Source organism: Strix aluco, chromosome 2, assembly GCF_031877795.1.
Source record: "Strix aluco isolate bStrAlu1 chromosome 2, bStrAlu1.hap1, whole genome shotgun sequence".
Classification (NCBI taxonomy): Eukaryota; Metazoa; Chordata; class Aves; order Strigiformes; family Strigidae; genus Strix; species Strix aluco.
In genome coordinates, this window is record NC_133932.1 from 34816880 (window position 1) to 34835602 (window position 18723).

At 38.6% G+C, this 18723-nt stretch overlaps 1 protein-coding gene across 6 annotated transcripts in view; it reads left to right on the forward strand.

Moving 5' to 3' along the window:
- The window catches only part of ITSN1 (intersectin 1), a 148423-nt gene that overhangs the window by 64257 nt on the left and 65443 nt on the right, over window positions 1-18723 (forward strand). For 5 of the 6 annotated variants that reach the window (XM_074814283.1, XM_074814286.1, XM_074814287.1 and 2 more), the window contains 4 exons: window positions 5909-5996; window positions 7190-7329; window positions 11937-12017; window positions 16882-17006. In XM_074814283.1, the coding sequence (XP_074670384.1) occupies window positions 5909-5996; window positions 7190-7329; window positions 11937-12017; window positions 16882-17006 (434 nt within the window). The remainder of the gene's footprint in view (window positions 1-5908; window positions 5997-7189; window positions 7330-11936; window positions 12018-16881; window positions 17007-18723) is intronic. The other variant, XM_074814284.1, reaches the window with a different exon arrangement.

The following is an 18723-nucleotide window of genomic DNA, read 5'->3' on the forward strand; positions in this document are numbered from 1 at the left end:
TTACCTGCAGGGATTATTTGCATCCTTGATGAATATTTTGGCTCCTAAGTAATTTGGCTTTCCTCTGAAGCACTGGAAGCAGGGTATGTGGCAGAGACTTAAGATGTATAGTGGTATCTCAGTTTCTCATATGCCCTCTTGCTCAGGGCATAGGATCAGAAGAGAAGTTTCCATCATTAGATTGACCGGAACTGGTTTTTGATTGCTGTGTTTGCCTTCTACTGTTATATGGGACATTATTCAATTCTTGGAAATTTCTTGTTGCATGAAACTTCAGCGTTAGCGATGCCATTAATTTCTTTCATCTGTTTCTTCAATACAACTAAAGGATGTGGAAAAACATGTTGTGGATACTCTTGGAATAGATTACATGGTTAATAATAACCAAGCGATAGTAGTAGGTGACTCTCTTCTGAGAGGTATGGAGGCACCCATCTGCCAACCTGACACACTCTCTAGAGAGGTGTGCTGCTTACTGGGGACTCATATCAGACATGTCACCGAGATTACTGAGCTTCCTACAGTCCACTGTTCATTACCCACTGCTCTTGTTTCACTTGGGCACCAGTGATACAGCCAGGAACAGTCTGAGGAGTATCAAGAAAGATTACAGAGCCCTGGGAGCAGCAGTAAGGGACTCTGGAGTGCAGGTAGTTTTTTCATCAATTCTCCCGTTCAAAGAGAAGGGGTTTGAAAGGGCCAGTCAAATCTAGCAAATCAACAATTGGTTACAGCACTGGTGCCACAGCCATGGATTTGACTACCTAGGCTATGGGACTTGCTTTGAGAAACCTGGTCTACTGGGGGCTGAGGGGGTCCATCTGTTAGAGAAGGGAAAGAACATCTTTGGTCATAGGCTTGCCAAGCTGGTGAAGAGGAATTTAAACTAAAGTAGCCTGGAGAGGGGGACCTCCATTCATCCCACTCCTACCAGCTTGATGCCAGTGCCAGCAATAGATGCCCAGAGCCTGGAGAGGGGTCACAGGTCAGCAGGAGAGCACCTGAAGAGCAACACAAAGGAATCCCAGCCAGAACATCAGCTTCATTGGGGGCCCAACCTAAATGCCTCTATGCAAACACACATAGCATAGGGAATAAACAAGAGGAGCTAGAGATGTGTGCATGCCTGCAGGGCTGTGATCTTACTGGCATCGTGGAGATGTGGTGGGATGGCTCCTAGGACTGGAGTGTTGGAATGGAAGGATACAGGCTCTTTAGGGAGGACAGACAGGGGAGATGAGGAGAGGGTGCCGCCCTCTATGTCAGTGACCAGCTGGAGTGCATGGAGTTCTGCCTGGGGATGGATGAGGAGCTGACCAAGAGTTTATGGGTCAGGATTAAAGGGTTGGGCAGGGACGGGAGACATTATAGTGGGGGTCTGCTACAGGCCACCTGACCAGGAAGACTGAGCAGATGAGGCCCTCTATAGACAGTCAGGAGCAGCCTCATATTCACAAGTTCTGGTCGTCATGGGGGACTTCAACCACCCCAGATGCAGGAACAACACAGCAGGGCACAGGCAATCCAGGAGGTTCCTGGAATATGTTGATGATAACTTCCTTCTCCAAGTGATAGAGGAGCCAATGAGGAGAGATGCTATGCTGGACCTTGTTCTCACCAACAAGGAGGGGCTGGTGGGGAGTGTGAAGTTCAAGGGCAGCCTTGGCTGCAGGGACCATGAAATGGTGATGTTCAAGATCCTTAGGGCAGCAGGGAGGAGCACAGCAAGCTCACTACCATGAATTCAGGAGAGCAGACTTTGGCCTCTTCAGGGATCTGCTTGGCAGAGTAACATGGGATAAAGCCCTGGAGGGAAGAGGGGCCCAAGAAAGCTGGTTAATATTCAAGGATCACCTCCAAGCTCAGGAGCGATGCATCCCAACAAAGAGGAAGTCAGGTAAGACTGCCAGGAGGCCTGCATGGATGAACAAGGAGCTCCTGGAGAAGCTCAAACACAAAAAGGAAGCCTACAGAGGGTGGAAGCAAGGACAGGTAGCCTGGGAGGAATACAGAGAACTTGTCTGAGCAGCCAGGGATCAGGTCAGGAAGGCCAAAGCCCTGATAGAATTGAATGTGGCCAGGGACACCAAGGGCAACAAGAAAAGTTTCTATAGGTACGTCGGTGATAAAAGGAAGACTAGGGAAAATGTGGGGGTTCTCTAGAAGGAAACGGGACACCTGGTTACCCAGGATATGGAGAAGGCTGAGGTACTCAATGACTTTTTTGCCTCAGTCTTCATCAGCAAGGGCTCCAGCCACACCACCCAAGTCACAGAACGCAAAGACTGGGAGAATAAAGAACTGCCCACTGTAGGAGAAGATCAGGTTCGAGACCATCTAAAGAACCTGAAGGTGCACAAGTCCATGGGACCTGATGAGATGCATCTGTGGGTCCTGAGGGAACTGGCGGATGAAGTGGCTAAGCCACTATCCATCATATTTGAGGAGAAGTGACAATGCAGTGAAGTTCCCACTGACTGGAAAAGGGGAAATATAACCCTCAGTTTTAAAAAAGGAAAAAAGGAAGGTCCAGGGAGCTACAGGCCAGCCAGTCTCACCTCTGTGCCTGGCAACATCATGGAGCGGATCCTCCTGGAAACTATGCTAGGGCACATGGAAAATAAGGAGGTGATAGGTGACGGCCAACATGGCTTCACTAAGGGCAAATTGTGCCTGACAAATTTGGTGGCCTTCTACAATGGGGTTACAGCACTGGTGGATAAGGAAAGATCAACTGACGTCATCTACCTGGACTTGTGCAAAGCATTTGACACTGTCCCATACAACATTCTTGTCTCTAAATTAGAGAGACATGGATTTGATGGATGGACCACTCAGTGCATAAGGAATTGGCTGGATGGTCGCACTCAAAGAGTTGCAGTCAATGGCTTGATGTCCAAATGGAGAGCAGTGACAAGTGGCGTTCCTCAGGGGTTGGTGTTGGGTTTAACGCCTTGTTGGTGACATGGACAGTGGGATTGAGTGCACCCTCAGCAGGTTTGCCAACAACACCAAGCTGTGTGGTGCAGTCAACACACAGGAGGGAAGGGATGGGCCATCCAGAGGGACCTTGTCAGGCTTGAGAGGTGGGCCCGTGCAAACCTCATGAAGTTCAACAAGGCCAAGTGTAAGGTCCTGTACATGGGTCAAGGCAATCCTAAGCACAAATACAGGCCGGGCAATGAGTGGATTGAGAGCAGCCCTGTGGAGAAGGACTTGGGGGTCTTAGTGGATGGAAAACTGGCTGTGACCCAGCAATGTGCGCTCACAGCCCAGAAAGCCAATGGTATCCTGGGCTGTATGAAGAGAAGTGTGGCCAGCAGGTTGAGGGGGAGGGGATTCTTCCCCTCTACTCCACTCTTGTGAGACCCCACCTGCAGTGCTGTGTCCAGCTCTGGGGCCCCCAACATAAGAAGGACACGGACCTGCTCGAACGGGTCCAGAGGAGGCCACGAAGATGATCAGGGGGCTGAAGCACCTCCCTTATGAGAACAGGCTGAGAGAGTTGGGGTTGTTCAGTCTGGAGAAGAGAAGAATCCAGGGAGACCTTATAGTGGCCTTCCAGTATTTAAAGGGAGCCTGCAGGAAAGATGGGGAGGGACTTGTTATCAGGGTGTGTCGGGATAGCATGAGGGGTAACAGTTTTAAACTGACAGAGGGTGGATTTAGATTAGACACTAGGAAGAAATTCTTCACTGTGCTGGTGGTGAGACACTGGCACAGGTTACCCAGAGAAGCTGTGGTTGCCACCTTCCTGGAAGTGTTGAAGGCCAGGTTGGACGGGACTTTGAGCAACCTGGTCTAGTGGAAGGTGTCCCTGCCCATGGCAGGGGGGTTGGAACTACATGATCTTTAAGGCCCCTTCCAACCCAAACCATTCTGTGATTCTATGGTTGTCTGTGATTTCAGGAAACAGAACTTGACCCTCATGATCCCTTGGCATTCTCTGTCCTTAACTACTCTCCAAACTATTTTGTGTATTAAGATTGAATATTCTAGAGTTCAGAAGTATTTTGGCTTTTAAAAGTAAACAACTAAGGTTAGGATTACATTCCAACCTGAAATATTGTCCTATGTTACTTTTTGTGCTTGAAGGATTGTAAATTTTCTGTTAATCCTGTTTCATTTTGACATTCATTCTGCTGTTCAGCTTATCGAAATGATTCTTGAATTGGAATGATACAGTTCTGATATCCTTGTGTCTTGAAAGGTGATTTCCTTTCCTCTTTCTCTTGAGGTTTATCCAGCAATATGTTTACTAGCTGCCACCTTTCTTGGATTATAATACCTGAAAACTTAATTTCCATGATGCCTGTGTGCTATACTGATCTAATAATACTGTTTCAATTTTTCATCCCAAACTATGACATGGGCATGCAGGTATTTGGGTTGGGAGGGTTTGGTGGAAGGGAAAGTGTGAACACAAAAGACAAGGTCTTGCATGTAGTTTAAGAACATGGTAATGGTGGTTGTTGGGAAGGAGGTGGTGCCCCTCAAGTAGATGATTTGGAAAATGCTGCATTATATGTTGCTATTTCTCATTTAATTCTAAATAAGGAATAACAGTCCCATGATAGGAGTATCTGGCCTTCATGATACCTTTGAAGGGTTGAAAAAGATCTGCTAATACTATAGGCAGTGCAGCTCAACAGTGAGGGACACATGTAACTACTAATAGTCAAATGCGTTGTTTATCTTAATTTTGATACTTTATAAATTCACAAAGTCCTTGATTCTACTGTGCTATCTTAGTATGTTTTCTGGAACATAGAGATTACAGTAGTCTGTAGTCATTGCATAATCATAAGGTCCGAGCTGTACCTGCAGAGGCTCAATCAGAGACTTCCCTGAGTAAAGTGGGACAACTACAAAGTCATGTCAGTACCTTTGTGTTCCTGTAACAAAACCTAAAAACTTTTCATGGGACTCACTCTGGTATTAGGTGATTAGATGACATTTATTCTTAGGATCGTATTCTGTCGTTTGCAGTCCTTCATGAAAAATTGAAATTGTCAGATGTTTGATTCCTCAAAAGCCTGCAGTTCAGGACAACTGCTGAAATAAATTACTTAGTTTGTCTGAAAGATGGGATGTTGACACTCAGACAGCTTTTATAAAATAAGCTATTTCACCTCATGCTTCCATGATATGTTTTGACAACTTGAAGATGGAGGTCAAGGCTTCTGAAAGGTGTATGAAGTAGCACTTCATCCTCCAGAAAGAGCAAGGATTATATATGAGATATATATACATATATATATATATGACCCACCAAAGGAGGAATTTCTCATCTGCAGGGCCTCCTGTAATATATCAGTGTACAATCTTATGACCGTGTGTTAAAATTGAGAGCGATCATAATCCTCTTTCAAGAATGCTAAATCAGGAGATCTAGGACTCAAGTATTCTAATCTAACAGAGCTTGTGTTGCATAGCTTTTGGCCATAATATAGTCCTTTAAAGTGAAAGCCTTTATTTTCTCTTCCTTAAATAAACTGTAAATATTTGTCTTTCTACTCCTGATCAAAGTTAATATTAATTTATTAAAATGAGAATTAAACTGTTAATAAGTGCTTGTTTTAACATTTCTTGAAATCTAGCCTTGTCTTTTTGCCCTGAATTTCAAGTAATTCCAAGCCAAGTTATGTATTCAATGAGAATCAATTCTCAAGTAATATGCTTAAATTTGGTATGCTCACTTTTTGTTTTGGCAGAGAACTATGTCTGAGTGGTAGCACCACACAGATAGTGCTTGGCTAATAGCAAGAATACATAATTTAGCAAGAGAAAAAGTAGAGTCGTTTCAGAAGAAATGAAAATTAGAGGTCTTATGGCTAAAGTAATTCCTCACTCACTTTTTTGTCTGTTTCTCGTCTTGTTTTCTTTCTCCTTGTTGTCCTTTATTCAGGAATCTCAGCAGATGCTTGGAAGGTTGATTCCAGAAAAGCAATTGCTTAATGATCAGCTAAAGCAAGTTCAACAGAACAGTTTGCACAGTAAGTATGTTTGTGTACGTGTATAAGTTTGTTAGGACGTGATGCTGCATTGCACAGTTGTCCTGTTTTGAGTCAGTGGCGGGGTTTTTTATAGCAGGGGAGGGGGCTGCAGCAGTGGCCCCTGTGAGGAGCTTCTTGAAGCTCCCCCGGCTCCAAGTCAGACCCACCTCTGGCCAAGGCCAGGCCAGTTAGCTGTGCCTCTGTGATAATGTCTTTAGGAAGGGGAGCCTGGGAGGAGTTGTGGGAGTTGTGAGGAGAACATCTGCACAAACACTGAGGACAGTGGAAGAAAGGAGGAGAAGCAGGGGGAGGTGCACTGGGGCAGAGACTCTCCTGTATCCCACCTCCCCTGCCACCCATGGAGGTCACCGGCAGAGCAGATACCGATCTGAAGCCTATGAGGAGTCCCATGCTGGAGCAGGTGACTGCGCCCAAAGAAGGCCGAGACCCCATGGGAAGAATGCCCCGCTGTTGTAGTTCGGCTCTGGGAGGACTGCAACATGGGGGGTGACCAACGTGCCTGTGGGAGTGACTCATGTCAGAGTTGGTTTGTGGAGGACGGTCTCCTGTGAGAGTGGGATCACACTGGGACAGGAGAGGAATGCCAGAAGTTCCACTCTACTGGCCCGAGGTGGAAGAAGTGGCAGGACTGACCGCACCCCCCATTCCCTGCCCCCTGCACTGCTGTGGGGAAGGAGGTAGAGATATTGGGAGCAAAGCTGAGTGTGGAAAGAAGGGAGAGGGGTGGCAGGGAGTTGTTTTTAAGATGTGATGATGCTTCTCACTGTCCTACTCTGTCCGTTAAGTGGTGGTGGTGTTAGTGTCTGTATTAAATTTATGTTCTTTTTTCCTTCCCCTAATGAGTCTGGTTTTTGCCTGTGCAAGGATGAGATCATCCCTCCCTGTCCTTATCTCAATTTCCTGGGTCTTTTTCTTTCCTCCTTCCCAGTGCTGGGGGGGGAGCAGGGAGTGAATGGTGTCTTTGCTTATTTTCCCCTTCTCAGCACTGGGTGGGAGGTGGGGAGTGAGTGGCTGCATGGTGCTCAATTGTCCTCTGAGTTTAAACCACAACAACAGTGTACTCTGTAATTTATTTTTTTATGTTGCAAGGTGCATGTTGAAAAATGTTGCTTTCTATGACCTAAAATTCTTCACGTAAGAAAATACTTATTTGACAATATGTTTAAAAACAGGGGATTCTCTTCTTACTATCAAAAGAGCCTTAGAAGCCAAGGAGCTAGCACGTCAACAGCTTCGAGACCAGCTAGATGAAGTAGAAAAAGAAACCAGATCTAAACTTCAGGAAATTGATATTTTCAATAATCAACTGAAGGTAATACTAGACTTTTTAGCCCTTTCTTCTAAATGTTCAGTTAATTATTTTCTAACTCGATTATGGAAAAAAATATTGAACTAGGATGGTTGATTTAGAGTGTCAGTTTTGAGAACGTTCTCAAATCTGTCTTTTGGGGGTGGGGTTTGTTGTTGTTTTTTTTTTTAAGAAAATACTACTTAACATCCAACTCAGAATTTGAATCAACTTAATCTGCAGAATCTATTTAAGAATAAATTTGAGCTCTGATTCCAGATCTGTGATTGCAAATATGGGATTGCCAGTTTCTGCCCTTTTGCATCAGAGAAGTGCAAGACTGTAGTAGGTTAGCAAATCTGCTGGAATCAGTACTTCAAATTGAAATCTTTATTAAAGAGACTTGATCTTCTACTGACACGCAGAGTTTTTATCTGCTGTTTGTAAGCTCATACTTGTTCCTGAATGTAGTTGTCTGTTGTTTGTGGTTTCATGCTTTATTGATCAGTGTTTTGTTAAAAGTGTGTGATTTTTTGTTTATTTCTGCATAAGAAAATGACAGAAATTGTGGAAGTCAGTAGAAGTGTTCTTCAGAGACAAGTTTTAAATCAGTCTTTAGTTACAAACTTATAATAACATTCATTTTTTCATAAAGTATTCTAATTTTCAAGTACTTTATCTGCTAATTCAACTGACGGTTTATCCTGAAAGCTGACTAGAAAAACGCTCAATTTCCTGCAAGGTATAATAAATTGTGCTACAAGCATTTAGAAGGAAAAGCACCACGATAAATACATTAATGTTTCTGCAGTTGTTTTGAAATTAGATCAACTATGATTGCATCATATGCTTTAGGATGGAAGGCATGTCTGAAAGAAAGCAATAGCTTGTTTTAATATTAAAGTTATTAATCATTATAGGAAAAGTTAAAAGCTGTGGACCATACCACTACCTGTTTCAATGCCAATTCAAAGATGACTCTCATGATCTTAGGCAGGGAGGTAGAAAGGGGAGAATCTCTGCAGAGTCATAAGAGCCAAAAGAAGAACAAAATGTGTGCAATTTATTTTAAAAGAAAAGAGAATGGTTTACCTCACATTTTTTTATATATGCTTTTTGGACATATCTTAACATGTTGTGTTTTTTGCGTGTTTGGGTTTTTTGGGGTTTTTTTTGGTTTGTTTTATTTTTAAAATGGAGTCCTTTTGAAGTGTTTTGCAAGTAGATGCAACCAAAGGATATTAATTCTAAAATTAGTGTTGGCATTCGGTTTGATCATAAATGACCTAAACAGTTTATAAATGGGCAGAGGGGTGAGTAATCTTATTACTCTGACAGTAGCAAAAAAAAAAAAAAAACACACCAAAACAAACAAACAAAATTCAATATTTTAAATATTGAAGGGCTCGACTTAACAAATAACAAGCTAATGATAATTAAAATTTGAAGATGCACATTAAACAAAGACATGGATTTATCAGAATGTCTGCCATCTATCCAAGAATACCTTGACTAATTCTAAACTATTTTGCAATTTAATGGGAAAATTGATTTCTGTGTTCAAATCTTAGTATTTAGAGTTATCGCTTCAAATGCTGAAAATTAGTTATGTAGACAGTTCATTGAGAAGACTTCAGCAAGCTTCCTCTGGCTTGAGGATGTTGTGTTCTTCATTTCATAATGTGTAGAAGCAGTGCTTAATAAGACGACCACTTTTTGATGCTGTATGTTGGTATTTTTGCCTTGCTGCTGCTTTCTTTGCTTTCTTGGAAGAGATGAGTTTAAGAGAGGTCATTGTACTATTGAAATTTAGAGGTGGGACCTTAAATCAGAGTTATATCTTCTCCCTTATGTAGTTTCACTAGATATGCAAGATTTATTTTGGGGGTCCTGCATGATTTTATTACTAGTTTTAGATATCTACAAAGACATATATAGCTTTTCGTGGACTCAGCATGGAATAGTTGTAGTGCTCCCAGTGCCAGAGAAACCACTTAGAAGATGCTATGTGTGCAGCAGTGATTTAATGGCTGTTGTTCTTGTGGAGAGAGCTCGTCTTGCATATGAGACTTTATGCACAAAGCTAGTGAAAGGTTTTCTGAGGCTCATGGTTTTATTAGGGTTTGTGTGAAGTGGAAGTTCTGTTCTTAAACCAAGGCGGAACACACCTATCTCTCTTAGGTAATAATATATGCTCAAAACAAAGTAGGCTTAGGAACTTGCCTAATTCTCAGATACTTTCACCTAAACAATCAAAAATCTGTGACAACTTTTAGGAACTGCCACTGGAAAGATGACTGTTACATTTGAAGTAGGTAGGAAATGGCTTATAAATAATTGCTAAATTAATAGCTTCCCTGATTAACAGAAGAATTTTTTGTTTATTTATTAGTAACTGGGTGCATAAATACAGCAGGCTCATTTGGTGCTACAATACCTTACAATTTGTATAATTATCAGTCAACTGTGTAATGCTCACATTTACATGTAAAACGTTTTCAGATAATGTATCAAAAATTCTACCACATCTGAGCTCTAAATATAATAAAGTTGTCTTATCTTGTAAACTAAGGGAAAATATGTAAAGATGGGAAATACAGAAATGTTTATTTTTAAAAATGTATTTTTATTAAATGAATTTAAAACTCCTTTTTTAATCAAGGCTATTTCTAAGTTATCTTGTAGGTTTAAAACAGACTTTTTTACGATGATCTGCTTTTACATTGTGCTCAGTGTACTGACTCAGAGATGCACATTTGATGGGGTGGCTGTTAGGACAGCAGCACCATAACTGACAGTGTCTTGTGCAGCTTTTGTTCTCTGATAAGTGATGGAGAGGAACTGATGCTTGTCTTGTCTTCTATAATACAGCTAGCTTCTGGACAAAAAGCAGAATGATGTGGTACTGTTTGTCAAGTCCCAGGAAAGAAAAGCATATCTAAATACTCTCTAGGTATATATCATCTTACAGCATTTTGTGCTTATTTCCTACAGGGAGATGGAGTAATACATGTCTTAGTGAAAATGCTTAATTTAATAGAAAACAGAACCAAAATTGTAAATATGTAAGCTACTGCTCTCCGAATACAAGGCATATGCCAAACTAGTTTTGATGAAATGCTTAAGAGGCAGTGAAGTTGACAGCAATGTTACATTAAAACTTTTGTCATCATTGTTGAGATTTATTCCTTACTGGCCATGAATATTGGTTGCATTATCTTCTATGTGAATATATCCTTAAAGTTTGCAAAATTCAATTTCTGATTCATTCTCTTGAAATAGGCTACACTTGATTTACTGATAGGGAATACAGAATTTGCCATGATAGTACAAGATAAAATGAACAATTTAATTAGTATCTAGTGTGCCTTTTATTGATGAGACTTTAAGTTTTACCTAATATTTCAATATATTTTAGGTTACGGGTCAACTTGTTAACAACATAGTAGTATACAGTGGATTGCACTGCATTTGACTCCATATTACAGTTTTTATGTTCTGCAGTAAATTAATACTTAAGTATTAAATTACCTCATCTTTGCTTCATGTCTTAATAGCATATATGAGTGACTAGGGAGATAAATGAAACGTTTTTTTCCACTGGATCTTTTGTCATCCTTCCAAAACAACTGATTTAAATTTCTTCTGATTAGTCCTTTGGAGCTTAAGTACTTCAGGTACTTTTGTTTCAAGTTAATATCTCAAGAGTTGGAAATGTTCACAGAATTTGGTTCATTTTCAAAAACTTTCTGGAGTATAAAATGTTATTATTATTTCAAAACAGGTAGTTTCAAGTATCTTTGCTGAATATCTTTAGGTAGAACCACATGGTTTCAGGAAACTGTTAGTGCTTGTTTGGCAGAGATGTAGGGACCTTAGCCTGCAGCTGGTCAGATACCCTTTTTAAATCAGATTTGAGGCATTTTATCAGAGAATTAATAGTCTTGTGGATTGTGTCATATTTGGCTACAGAGTAAGTGACTGAGTTTGTAACAAGGTTGAAAGTCGAGCCACTTATTTGTGTCCTGAATTATGTTTGAAGGAGCCTAACTTCCATTACTCATAAAAAAATCTTAGCCTAGAAATCTAGTAATTAAAATTGATACAGATATTAGTAAAATGTAACTAGGCACTTGTTTATTTTCTCTACTTTATAAAATAATTCTGTAGAAATGAAGGCTTTATATTAGGTTTCCTGTTTGTATATGTATAGTCCTACTATAATTTACCTTTACAAATTCTTTCTACATTCAGTGTGAATTTACATTTAAATGTTACAAAGGTCAGTCATTACACACTGTCAAATAAAGCAATAATAATTCTTAATACGGTTCTTGTCTCCAAAGACCAAATAATCATTTCATATAGCATAGAAGAATCAAGTATTTAGAGCTTATCTGTGTTATTGCACAGAAGACAACGAATGAATTAGTGTTTCTGAAATATGTTAGTCTTGCTGAGAAGCTATTTTCAGTGCCTGGAAAAAGTGGTGAACGGTAGAATCAAGTTCTTAAAAATGTTTTACATTTTGTGTCATGTTGCGGTTGTTGTCAGTCCCTGTGTAGTCAGTGTGCACTGGACAAGTCTTGCATATGAATGCCTGTTTACATTTGAGCATTTCTTTCTTCCAGTCAGTGGCAATGGAAGATGCAATGCTGCAGTGCCTGGCAGTTCTCCTGGGCTGCGTCAACTACTTAGACTCCTTTCTAAAGGTCTCCATGCCATACTAAGGCAGTACACAACTATCTCAATCTGAGTGATGAACCTCCTCCAGTTATGTGCTTCACTTTACCATAAACAGATGAGTGTGCAGTGTTTAACTAAGTTAGTATTTAATAAGAGGTGCTAGCACTAAAACATAATGAAAGGGAAGAGTTTATAATTTGATTCTTTACCTAATCCTTACTGCCTAGATGAGGAGTGTGCCTTGAATTGCAACTTGGGCAAGGTACTAGTTAGTTATTTTTGTCTTTTGTTTACCTGAAACTTCAACATTTTCAGTTACTTGCCTGTTTTGGTCATGATGTTTAGAATTTTTAAAAAGTAAACACTTTTATGTTAAGTATTCCTCCACAACACTGTAATTTGTGATTCCAGGTATGAGAGAGATGGTGATACATTCCCTTTTATTAAATCCCCCATAGCTATAATATGGGGTAAAAGGAGGAACTGTCTCTGTCAAGGACAAAGCAGGCACTTTGGGAGCTGGGGAATGGGGTAGAAGAGTATTGCTGTGGGAAAGCCTCAGTGAGCACAAAACTGTAGGGTTCTTTCCTCTGGGATCAAATGCTCTGGTTTGTCTCAAGGGGAGATTTGATGGAAACCTTGTATTGTAATCCCTGGAGTATCCTAAATTCTATTGTTTTTCTGTCAAAAGGCGAAATTTGGGCTTAAACAACTACATTTCTAACGTTAAGGTTTTCATAGCAATATGACTTGTCTGTATATAGTGAATATTACTCTGCTGTATGAAACTCATATTTTAATTCATATTCAATATTATGTGGGCACCTAAATGTGGCTATTGTAACATCTCAAAATTATACTTGTTAGTCTGTTCGTGAATTAAGTGGAAAGGTAACAATTTCTCTCTGCTTTTAAGGTAAGACATGCTTTGTCCTGCACACCAAAACCAAGCAAAACATTGTTATGTCTTTGGAGTTACAATATACGATTTGTAAATGTACAGCTTTTAAGTTGCTTGTGTCTGTAAGAGATGAGTGTAGGACTGTGCTGAATATTCAGCTGACAAATGTTTCATTCTGTTGACTGTTGAAGTGTTACTATAATTTTGTTCAACTGGTGTTCTATAGCACTGTGGGAGATGCTGATTCTTTCTCCCCCATCCTCCCACTGATACTTGGCAGAGCAACAGAGCATTTATCTGTTGCATGAGATACCGATCAAATCTTTATTTCCTCCTAGCTAATGCAAAGAAGGATACATATTGCATTTTTTTAATCTCCAAAAACATTCCATCCAGTGCTAGGAGTATAAGTTAGGTTAGATTTTCTTAACTGTTACAGGTATGTCACAGAAAAATATCTTCACAAAATACTGAACTAGCACATTGGCTTACTGGGAGGGAGTAATGTATTAAAATATCTGTGAAAAACTTAAATAATTATTAAAATGTCCCTTGAGATCCTCACTTAGCTGAGCATATAGATAAAATGACAAAGTAAGCAAACAAAAGAATTATTTGGACTAGAGTTGACCGCAGCAGCACTTAACTGCTGTGATGCAGCAGTTAATGATCCTACTATATGTACTCAGTATGAGAAACTACCTGCTTCAGACAGACATAGAGGCGTGGCACATAGCTACAACTTCCCCAGTTTTCTACTTGGCAGTAAAAGTGGCATATATCATATGTTTAGTGGTGAGATAAACTTACGTGTCTAAACTATAATTAAAATATAAAGTTTGGGCTAGCCTTGTAGTTGGACATCTAGTAGAAGTAAATAATGTTTGGTGCACAGATATCTTGGAAGTTGTAACTTGGTTTTATGTATTTGTGAATTCAGGAAGTTTATCTGAAGAAGGAAAAATACCAATATTCTGAATTAGATGTAGATTCTTCCTGATTCTGCATATATAGATGAACTGAATCATTCTTTCTAGTTTACAAATTTCCTGTTAAACAATAAACTAAGCTCAGATACTTGCATCTGGGTTGTCTCACTTAAAGCTTTTTGGGATTTATTGAGATTTTTTTGTTTACCTATGATAGCCTTCATACTCTTCCAGAATTTTAGTTCCTCCTTCTTTGCCTAGTGATTATTTCTATTTACTGCTCAAACAACAGAGCTTGGGATAAAGATGCAAAGGGAAAGAGAAAACAAACCTGGAAAGCTCTGTTGTCTAAATAGATTAAAATTTTGCAAGTAACAACAGGCTATCTTCAGTGTTGCCTTATTAGAAATGCGTGACTATCCTAGATCTCTGTTCAATAGCAGGAGGAGTTCTTGTTGGCCAGGACTCAGAATATTGAGCTTCTTGGCATGCAAAGTTAAGTGGCAGGAGGGGACATGAATGTGAAGGAAAGCTAGAGCAAGTAGGACAACAAAGGATTTCTAAACAGGAGCCTGTGCTAAAGCTGAACTAAACGCGGGAGTCAGAAACCTGTGCTTTGGATAGCAGTCTCTTTACCCAGAAAAGAGAAACAGCTTGTTAAAAGTCATGAATACTAGTCAAGATACTTGATACTTCACAGAAATAGTATTTTCAGTTTCAAGAGCTTTGTAGGCACTTAGTTTTATGGATTTCTGCATTCTACAAAAATTTGTAATACTGTTGGCCAGGTGGAAAACTACTTTCAGCTGTGCCATTTTCTAATGTGTCCTTTCAGATGAATGCTTGTAAATCACTCCATTGCTAATTTTCTTATGGTTGTATATTTGTCCTTTGCACTTGTACATACTTTTTGATACAAATAAGGGTTCAGGTGATCGTGTAGAGAAGATAGGGACTGTGATTCCCCTGAAGAAGTTAATCTGAAACAAGGATCAAATCCTTTGTACCTTAATATATTACAAGTGTAACAACATTAAAGAAGCTGAATTAATAACATACGGTTATTGGAAAGGACTGTTCACTCTAGTTAGCACCTCAGAAACTTATAGTCTGGTCAGAGGCCACCTCTAGCTCCAGGTGCAGTTGACCAACTGTGTGTTCACTGCAATCTCCCAATCCCTTTATTTTCTCGTTGTTCTGTATGGGCCAACTACTAAAAAACCCATTATGTTCAATATTGCTAATGTATTTCCTTTTTTAGTAGCCCTTTTCCTTAGTCCAAAATAAGGCTATGCATGAATGTCTATAACCATGGGCATTCAGAGTTTAAAAATTTTCCCAAAGGCAATATCCTGCCTGAATAATTCTGGTGATTTTTGCAAGCGTCGTTTATTTTACATTCTGTTATATCCATTCTAGATCCTAACTATCTACTAAGCTTTAATGTGACTGTGGAAAATAATGATGATCATAAAATATGGTATTGCCCAAATTATCTCTGTATTTCAGTGAGTTTCATGGCCTTAGCAGAATTTTAATTAAAACTTGTGTAAGAACTCTTTGTATCTCTTTAATGATGTTGAATTCAGTTTTCATTGAATTTAAAATTGAGGATCATTAATGAAATGAAACTCAGAGCTAGGATACAAGGTTCAACTTAACTTTTTTTTAAGCTTTCATCCATATGTCAGAAGTGTTTTTAATACCTTGCAAAAGACATATGCTACTCCTCTTCATAATGTAGTTATTTTGACATTGTAAAATTTGATGTTGCACAGTGTGCATTCAGCACTAATGCATGTATTACTTTCACTAACTAAAATTTCTAGTCACAGTGCAAACACAGTCTGTAAATAAACAAGTATTAACTTTCAACTTTTATGAACCTATAGCTAAGAAGCTACTAATGTTGTGAAATTAGCTTACTGAAACTTTTCTCATTTTGACCCTTTCAATCACTTGATATTTAGTTTTGTTGTGAGTTTTTTTTTCTCTTATGCAATTTTCTACATTTTGGTCAGTGCATGAGGATAGTTACATGAAGTCTTCGTGTGGCTAATTTGTAGATTGTGAATTTCTGAAAAACTATCCAAATACTTTCAAGATTAACTCTTTTAATCCCCGAACAAAGATAAAGCTTTTAAGGATAAAAGAGCTAAACAAACCTGCATAATGTGAGTCATAGCATATTTCAATAAAAGTAGACATTATTGAGATACAGATTTAGAAACAATGTCCTGCTACAAACTTTTTCTGCATATTTTTGTACTATATTTTAAAACATATCAATTTTTTAAAGTGAACTATTTTCAATGAAAAATTTCAGTTGTCACAAGTAAAATTATCCTTTTTTTTCTTATCCTACTGAGGAGTTCAGACACAAAATTCTAGTTTATATAAAGAGATTGCAGATAAAACTTGTATTTCTGTTAAGAGGTGTTAATGCAGAAAACAAATCTTGAGGAAAAGGTAATGTTTTTATAATTATTTATATTCTAAATGTTTCAGGCAATATCTTTCCAGTTAAATAAACTGACTTGTATATGGATGAATAGTCTCTGTGGAATGATTCATCCTGAAGACAATGCTTAAGGAATTCAGTCTCCTGGGTACAAAACAGTCCTGAAGGTTCTTTAGTAAATCACCATTAATTTCAAAAGAAAACTAATTAACTGAAACGGTTGCTATTATAAGGTAGATTTTTGTACAGAATTTAATAAATGAATTTGACAGACCAGCAAACAAAATAAAACATAAGTGACTTTTCAGATTCTTTGTCAAACTTTTGTGAACTTTTTAAAGTCCCATTTAGAAAAGGCTTTTTTGTTTCTTAACCCTTCTAACATCTCAGGTTATATGGATAAAAATAGGAAAACAGTAAGTGGTTTCTAGACCTTTGAAATCTACCTTAAATGTCTGCTAATGCATTTGGCAGCACTGTAAGTTTGAACAGAGATACCCAACCATTTGCAAGTTTTGTTAACTCACAATGAAATATATGGGACCATTAGTTACGATTCACATACTAGATGTTTACACATATTTTACTTTTTTCTCTAGGAGCTGAGAGAAATACATAACAAACAGCAACTACAGAAGCAAAAGAACTTGGAAGCTGAGAGACTGAAACAGAAGGAACAAGAAAGGAAGACAGTAGAACTGGAAAAGCAAAAAGAAGCTCAAAGGTAACAAACTCTAAGCCCTTTCTGTAGAGGTGTTAGAGTGCAAAGCATTTTGCAAACAAATAAAATAAACTGCATTCCCAGGAGCATAATCTGATTGCAAATAATATATTGCTAAATGGCAAGAATACTCGAGACCTTGACCAAGCTTCATTTCAGTGCAGATGATCCCTTTTATAACTCAGGGAATCTCTTGATTTATCCTTGAATGAGAAGTGTGCTGTGGAGATGAGCTTCTACATCTGTTTGTGACTCTTAACTGTCAACATACAGATTTCAGCTGTGTTACTTAAATGTGTAGTCTACTTCTACACCTAGAGAGGTTCTTGAACAGTCTAACTATCAGAAAAACTAATATTTTTCTGCTACGTACTTGGACATTTGTTTTCTACTTATATTTATACTGTATTTATGTAAAATGAATGGCATGTACGCTAGCAACCAATTAGATTCTGACATCATTTATCAGTAGCTGTTTGATTTAATTGGTAGCAATCGTGGGGTTTTTATACTCCTAATGTAGACAGATGTGGCATAAGAGACAAAAACAAAGACCTGGGAACAAGAGGTCTTAAATTACTGGTTATAGCATTACATGGATTGTGACCTAAAGTAAATTGATAGCCTGTGTTACTACTTGGTAAGTCAAGCTAATTTTTGCATTTCAGGCAAAACCAAAATGAGGTCTCAGTGAAAACCGTTATCTTCAAACAGAAATCTTATACATACAAAGCAATTAAGTTCAGATAATTCTTAAATCATTTACATAAAGCCTATGCCTTTAAAAATCTTAAATATGAACTTCAGAAATAGCAAACTTTCTAAGAAAACAGCTTTCTATCACAAAGAAATAACTACACTAAGTATGGTAATTGGAATTGAAAAGTTGGAACTTTCCTTAAAAATAAGAAGGCTGCTGAGGTACTGGAATTGTAGGAACACTAAAATATTGTATTTCAGAATATTAAATAAAATACACCACTTTCCTCCAGAAAAATGGAAATTTAAAAACCAGATTTTAAAAAAGGAAAAACTTCTGCCATGGAAAGCTTCATGTCTGACTTTTCATGCTAGTTGAGCATTCAGACATTATTGGTAATGCAAAGCTTCATGCTGCCCAAATATCCAAGCTTCTAAATAGTTGTAATTGGTATACCTGATAATGAGCAGTCTATCGGTCTTACTGATTTCCAACAGACACCAAAGTGAATAAGGTAAATGATTAATACTCATAACCTGGATGCTGCCCCGTGATTACGGGAGTATGCTGCCTTTTAATAGCTCTAGTGAAAGCAATGCAAGAAAGAATAATCTAAGATCATAATTATGTGCACTTTAACCTTTGGCTTAATGGATAACCACAATCACTTTATACTGAGAACCATCTTAACAATTTTTTGTTGGTAATTATGCACTGAGTTGTGCACGTAACTTAATTGAGCAAAGATACAGACATACATATTTGGGGATGGTAAAGGTCTTTTTGAAGATGTCTTATGGCTAATTAGTCTTATTTATCTTAAGGCTAATTCCATGCACACTTGTATGATTGTGGGAGTAATATACAGTTCAGAGGGGAAAAAAAACCCTACATTTGAGTAAAATGAATAGAACTTACTCTTGGTGTTTGGGATAAGAACCGTATAAGCCAACTGTATCCTGGGCTGCATCAAGAGAAGTGTGGCCAGCAGGTTGAGGGAGAGGATTCTCCCCTGGGTAA